Source organism: Epinephelus moara, chromosome 16, assembly GCF_006386435.1.
Source record: "Epinephelus moara isolate mb chromosome 16, YSFRI_EMoa_1.0, whole genome shotgun sequence".
Taxonomy (NCBI): Eukaryota; Metazoa; Chordata; class Actinopteri; order Perciformes; family Serranidae; genus Epinephelus; species Epinephelus moara.
Window position 1 is genome coordinate 37349668 of NC_065521.1, and position 7593 is coordinate 37357260.

General features: G+C 39.4%; 1 protein-coding gene across 1 annotated transcript in view; it reads left to right on the top strand.

The window, feature by feature from the left end:
• sypb (synaptophysin b) overlaps positions 1-7106 on the top strand; it is a 20031-nt gene extending 12925 nt beyond the window's left edge. Inside the window, exons 3-7 of the mRNA XM_050065829.1 lie at positions 514-638; positions 1492-1690; positions 1799-1990; positions 2094-2406; positions 4991-7106. Of these exons, the coding sequence (XP_049921786.1) occupies positions 514-638; positions 1492-1690; positions 1799-1990; positions 2094-2375 (798 nt within the window). The 3' untranslated portion in view covers positions 2376-2406; positions 4991-7106. The remainder of the gene's footprint in view (positions 1-513; positions 639-1491; positions 1691-1798; positions 1991-2093; positions 2407-4990) is intronic.
• The last annotated feature ends 487 nt before the right edge of the window (positions 7107-7593 follow it).

Here is a 7593-nt window from a genome sequence, read left to right on the forward strand (position 1 = left end):
GTCGCGTATGTGACGTCATAGCTTTCGCTCGCTTCCTGCAGCTTGGAGTGACTGCAACCTGGCACAAAACACACAGACATCTTCAATCATAAATCGATTAATCATAAAACAGTGGAATTTCAGTGGGGAGGCCAAGCTGCGGGAAGCGAGTGAAAGCTATGACGTCACATACGCGACCTCCTCCTGTGTACTCTTGAGTCTTTCTAATTAAAAAGCTTATATCTCAGCAGTTTTACCACAAAGTATGACTTTCTTGACCTTAAAATTTATGTTTTAAATTCATTAACAACATATTTAGATTTCATGTCACAACTCAAACGGGAACAAAAGATAATATTGCTCTCCCCATTCACTGCCATTCATATTTTTTCCGATCTAAGGTCCCATGAGCTCTACCGGAAGGGGCGTGACTTCGGCACTCTATGTAATCTTAGGGGGGAGTGGTCTGATGCAGGTGGTGGTGAAGACTTGTCATTTAACAATGTCTTTTTTCCTTTCTCTTTTCTCCCACAGATCTTTGCGATCTTCGCCTTCTCGACATGTGGCAGTTACTCTGGCATGTTCAAGATGAGCGTGGAGTGTAAAAACCGGTCGGAGAGTGATCTAGGCATAGAAGTAGAATTTGAATATCCGTTCAGGTATGTGTCACTCACAAGTTATTGTCACCACTGTGACAGAAATAAGCGGTAAAAATCAACTGTAGACCCTTATGAATTGTAACAGATTAAAGGTCCAGTATGAAAGATTTAGTTGGATATATTGGCTGAAATGTAATCCAAAAAAAGTATGTTTTCTCCAGTGTATAATCACCTGTGTTTTTATTACCGTAGAATGAGCCATTTATATCTTCATAGGGTTCTCATCTATGGAGATCGTTGCATGTTGCACCGGCATGTTTTTACAGTAGCACAAAACAGACAAACCAAACACTGGCTGTAGATTGAGCCATTCCTGTTTTCGAGTTGCAACGAGAGTCCGAAAAACACAGTTTTTATGTGATACTGCTAAAGGAATAGTTCAACATTTTGTGAATGATTAGCTTAGCTTAGCTTAGCTTAGCTTAGCTTAGCGTAAAGGCTGGAAACAGAGGGGAACAGCTAGCCTGACTCTGCTCAATTGTAATAACAAGCAAATGAATAAATTAGAACGTCTCCCGACAAGTAAAAATGACAAGGTTGTGCTGCTGGCTGTAGCTTCATATCTAATTAACAGACATGAGGAAGGTATCAATTTTTTCATCAAATTCTTGACAAGACAGCGAATAAGTGTGTTTCCCAAAATTTCGAACTACTCCTTTAAAATGCATTATTCAGCATTATTTTGTTATGGATTGCTTTATTGCTTTATCATTTTTACATAAACGTATATTATCAATGTAAACTGAAAAAAAAAAAAAAATCTCAGACAGCGATCAGTGACGTCACAAAGTTTATTTTCTCAGCTCTTCCTGCACTCTCTCACTTCTCTCTCCATCTCTGTTGCTGTGCTCAGGCTCCATCAGGTTTACTTTGATGCTCCCACCTGTAAGGGAGGGAATCCCGAGCGTCTATTCCTGGTCGGGGACTACTCCTCCTCAGCTGAGTTCTTTGTCACCATCGGTGTCTTCTCCTTCCTCTACTCTATGGCAGCCCTCTCTGTATACTGTTTCATACTGGAGAAGTACCGTGAAAACTGCAAGGGACCCCAGATTGTGAGTTTGTTTACACCGTATACATGTGATACAAGAACTGGTGTTACAGTCATATCTAGTTGTTGCTGTTGGTCATAAAAGTGATTGTGTCATCTTGCTGATCCGCAGGACTTTGTTGTGACGGCGGTATTTGCCTTTATGTGGCTGGTGTCCTCATGTGCTTGGGCTAAAGGCCTGTCAGATGTGAAAACAGCCACCGATCCAGAGAGGGTCATCACTCTCATCTCGGCCTGTGACGAACCAGATAATCGTTGCCGTGAAGTCTACGACCCCAAGGTCTCCGGCCTCAACACCTCTGTGGTACGTCCTTCATGCTTCACACTCATCGAAACTATATGAAGAGTTGATGTGGGAACAGAAACAGTAATGAACGCGTGTCTCCGAACATTTCTTTGCTCCACAGGCTTTTGGCTTCTGCAACCTGATCCTGTGGATAGGAAACCTGTGGTTTGTGTTCAAGGAGACCGGCTGGTTGGCCGCCTTCTCTGGCACATACGTCCCGTCACAGGAAAAGCAGCCCGCTCCCGATTCCTTCGCCCAGGGAGGCTACGCTCAGCAGGATCCCTACGCCGGCTCCCAGGGAGGATACCAGCCCGAGTACGGCCAGCAGGGAGGCTACAGTGAGGAGGGAGGATACAGCCAGGGCTATGAGCAGCAGCCCACCTCCTACTCTAATCAAATGTGAGCCCGTTCAGCCAAACTACAGCTGCAGGATGGTGAGTGTGAAACATTTAGCACATATGGCCTGGTTACAAGTATATAGACTGTAAAGAGTGATAGATGTTTTGAAGCCTCAAGTTTGGCTTTTTTGGAGCCAGCTACCACCATACTTACTAAGCTAGCTAGCTGCAAGCTTAGTTAGCACAGCTGCATTTACAGTCTTTGGTTAACTGTGATAATGCTGATGCTAATTTCCTTAGTGAAAACATCCATTGCACATCCATTGCAATGTTTCACTTTGGACACTGTCATAAGCCAGTTTGGTTGACATCGCTCAACCTTAATGGAAGTTGTGCTAAACTTGCAAAGCATATAGCATATAGAATAGCCCCTTTAACGCTGAGGTCTCCTCCAGCTATATGCACGGGAACTGCCCATTGGTTCGACAGCCCATTGGTTCAACCATATTAAACTCATTGTTCCGAAGTCCGCTCCGAAATCATCATGATGCCCTGTGGTTAAGGTCTGGTTAGGTTTAGGCACAAAAACCACTTGGTTAGGGTCAGGAAAAGATCATGGTGTGAGTTAAAATGAAAAAGAAAGTGGCAACACATAAGCCGTGAGCCTGCTCCGCCTCAAGCCGGTCGCGGCGCACCATACGCCCGCCGTGAGCCATTCAGCACCGCGGACAGTCGGACTAATGGGATGTCAAACCAATGACATGGACCCATATGCACTCACCTCCTTTATTTGCTCTTTCAGTTCCTCTACTCTCCAACTGTAACAGTCTTACAGCTGTGAGTGAAAGAGCTTTTTGGTGAAGTGCTCTGAGGCCCAGCGCTCTGCCTGATCAGCTAAATCTGCACTCAGTCCTCAAAGATTGTGAAATGTCCAGACAGAGCCATCAGCTAGATCTCGACCTCTTACCTGGTGTTTCAGTGTTATTTTAACGGCCATGAAAACCTTTTTACCGATGGGATCCTACATGAACGCAAACATTTCTGCCAAAGTTTTCTCTCTGCTCTCCTCACTGGTACATGTAGCAGTGTATGTAACATTAACACTTGCATTAGTGTGCCTGGAGCAGATGACCATGTAAAGAAATTCATCAAGAGCTGACCTCTGCTCACTAAAGTAGAAAAAATGTTGGAAACAGTAGGAATAGGAATAAGTTTTGAAACCAATTTTTAGGGGCTTTAAATGTAAGTTTTTGTCCTTTCTTTAATAACCACTGTGGGTTTTAACATATATTTTTTGTAATACAATTACATTATTATTGGGACTGTTCGTTATTTATGGATGAAGGGGGTGGTGCAAAAAGGGGGAGGCACTCGAAAAAATGTTTGAAGTACTGGAGAGTGACTTAAGATTTTTTAATCTTGGCTTAGGAGAGAGGCATACAGATTTAAATGTCTGTATTTTGTATTTATTTGCCACATATTTTTAAAGAATTCATGTCTCCCAAGTATTATGTCTTAAAAAATTGCCAAAATTACACCATTTATGATAGCCAGAAACTCTGAAAAGAAACTGAAAAAAACAGAAATTATTGTTGGATTTTCAAATTTCCAGTGGTCCTTGGACTCGTCATGTGCAATGAATGCTTCTGTCAGAAAACCAAAAACAAGTCTGAGCTTCAAATAGTGATATTTCATCAAACACACTTTATTCTACATTTCATTTAAATTTGGCCAAAAATAAACTGTTGACTAAACTAACCAGCATGCACAACAAGAGTAAAAAAAGTCTTTTGCATCTTCAACTTTTAATTTTTAACAAAAAATCTAATAACTAATTTATTGAAAAAAATGAACACACCCCAGCCACCCCCCCTCTCCTGATAAATACAGAACAGGGGCCGGTTGCACCTTCAGTTAAGTTTTCCTTTAAATCAGAGTTAAGGTTTCCTTGAGATGAAATTGGTTGCACAAAACACCCTTAAGTCTTGTTCTTAAGGTTTATTTAAAATGTTTACTTAAGAATTTAAGTTTTTCTCATTATCTTGATCTTGCCCTAAGGAACTGCTTGTACTTTAGATTAAAGTTTGCTTAACTGTTGGACCTTAGTAACCAAAGTGAGGACAAAAACATGACACTGACTCCATCTTAACTGCAACGTGGCTGAATTTATAGAGATAAATTGGAAAAAAAAAAATAAGAGAAGGGTGTCTCCGCGACCAGGAGAACCCGATGAACACGCTTAATGATTTTGTGCTATAAATTTTGCCAAGAAGTCAATTTATGATTATGACCGTCTGGAGTTGGATCACTCAACTTTCTCTGGATCTTTCCAATCAGTTATTGGTGAGGTATGTCATGTACACCTTAAGTGTTATACTGACGGAACAAAAATTAAGGTGTTTTGTGCAACCAGCCCCAGTCCCTTATATACATACACTGTGCCGCTGTCATTTTCAGGCATGGATGTGGTTACTTAACCTTTACTGAATATCATCACGGAGGAGGAGCCACCTGCAACTGCAAAGGGCGTTTGAAAAGTGTTGAGATCAGCTTTGTACATCCCGTATTTGTTGGGTTGTAGCTTTGTTTGTATATTCAACATGTGAGTCATTTGCCGTGTGTTTAATATTTTCCTTCCCTCTGTCTCCCTCCCTTCTCTACCTTCTCTCCTTCTACCCAGGGTGACCTTGTGATTTCGGAGTGTGGCTCTCGACCACCACCTGCATTTCCACACTCCTCTGTTTGTCTGTTTGTGTATCTGTGAGTTGACAGGCGGAGGGAGGGAGGCATGGAGGGCAGAAACTGGTGGGGCCTTGGGAGGGGAGACACCACTGGGTGGGTCGGGGGGTAGTAATGGGTCCTTTTCTGTAACATGATGTTTATTCTCGTGATGTATTTAACTGTCGAAGACAACAGAGGATTGTCTGTTTGGTTATACGAGAAAAACTTGAATACAAATACCAAAACATTCGTTGACGAACATTTAAGAGAAATCTTGTAACGGAAAAGACTTACATTTATGGGGGGGAAAAAAATTGTAGTAATATTAACTTGGGAGAATGTATTTGTCTGTGCTGTGTAAATATCAACATGTTGATATATATGATTATATGTACACAGTTGAATAATTGTGCACTCCATATAAGTTGTTATACAACAAATGTTGAGCACAGAGTTATTCAATTGCATTTACTTTGGTTCTGTTTAGGAGCTCACATAGTTTAGCCTTTGCCCCTCAAATCCCCTTAAACAATCATGATGTTTTCATTTATTCATCTCAGAATCTATGAACATCTTTTTCTATGTTTTTTTCATTTGATCAGCATCATTGGAATGAAATGTGGCGAAGGGTGCTGAAAATACGGCAAAAAGAACAACAGATTATTAATAAAAGAAGTGAGCAGAGTGATTAATAGTAATAACAGTGAATAGATGATAGCAGTAGGTCGTTTTATTTATGTTTTTATATATATTTTTCCATCAAATATCACTGTCAAGCGAGGATGAACTCTTGTGATACACAGAACATTTTAAATCCTGACATATAAGATCAAAAGTTGCATTAGGGTTAAGTAAAAAAAAAACTTAGTGAGCATGGTAGCATCTCATATTTGCTGTGCCGTCTCAGAAACTGCTATAGTGTGCTATCAGTATGAAAATCGTGAACAATCGGGGGGGCAGTGAACAACAGACTTAGCGACGTGTGTGTGTTTGTTTATTCGTTTGGATTTATGTGATGGCATCGAACTAATTTTGTGAATGAACCCTCGTCCTGTTTTGATCGCCTGTTACGTGGTCCGGAAAGTTGTAAGACAGAGTCATATAGTTTTTTAACCGGTGTTTCTATCACGCTGTAATCAGTGACGTACGCGTTAACATGAGAACAAAGTATATTAACGACCTTGGTTATGCCATAGTGAACACATATTGTTATGAGGCAGTCTGAACAATACGTCTCCATATATACTTCTCCTGCATCCTCAATCCTTCTTTGTCTCTTCTCTCTCTCTGAAGGCGAACTTAACTGCATGCATCCTTATATCCTAAAGCATCCCTGAACATATTTGAGAGGCTTAAAGCTGCAGGAAAGTTAGACTACACAGTAATACCGTGGTATGTTTGTTCCATCGTAGTGGTTACTGCACAGCACATACAGCAGCTCTACTATATTCTACTCAAAGCACAAAGTACGTGCTGCAATAATTACTTCTCTTCAGATATAAATGCCTGTCCTACTGCCAGTCCTGTTTGGATATACAAGATCGTGTTTGCCAAATGGTAAGAGATGTGTCTTGATTGGTAGTTTTGCTTCCACAGTCCTCATCAGGATGAACTGTTGTCCATCTCTAGTATATATCGATCCATCGCACAGCCTTGGATTCACTCTTTTTGTTTTTTAAAATCAGGTTTTATTTTGATTCAGGCGGTGTAGAAGCACCTGGCTTTCTCTCTTCCTCTAGTTCCCCCCACCTCTGTTTATTTTTCTCTCTCTCTGTCTTTCTCTCTCTTTCACTGTAGCTCTTATAAATATGCTGAAATGAAATATATACTCTGTTGTTAGTGGTGAATGATGTCTTGTGATACTCTCTCTACGCCTTTGGATAGTGCTGTGTTTATTGTGTATGATGTATTCATATTAGTATTTACGATAATGATAAGTCAGAGAACAAAAAAAAATTATCCAAGACTCTCCAGAATTCTACTGTATTCTTATTATATGGGATCCATGTGAAACAAAATGAAATAAAATTGAAATTATTCTGTTGAAGGTTAAAATGTGTACTTCTGTTCACAGGCTGCTTGTCTGTTGATTTACTTGGTTGATTGTTTGGATTTATTAAAGGAATAGTTGATCCACAAAATGACCTTTCATAAATCAGTTAGTCATGTTGTGTTGCCTAGTGACAGTAACATTAAGTTTGGCATTGAAAATAAAATTTGGCACTAAAAAATAAAACACAGGCATTAAAAATGACTTTTATTTTATTTTGTAATGTTTAGTTTTCTGATGTGTTTGAAAAAAAGTCTGAAAAAAAGATGTCGTGGAAAAAATAAATAAATAAGATAAATATTAGATAAATAAAATAGATAAATACTACTACTACTACTACTAATAATAATAATAATAATAATAATAATACTAATAAATCAAAATTAAATAGCATATTTTAATGCCTATTAAATGTTCTTCAGTGTTTTTATTTTCCAGTGNTCGTTGAAAAAATAAATAAATAAAATAAATATTAGATAAATAAAATAGATAAATACTACTACTACTACTAC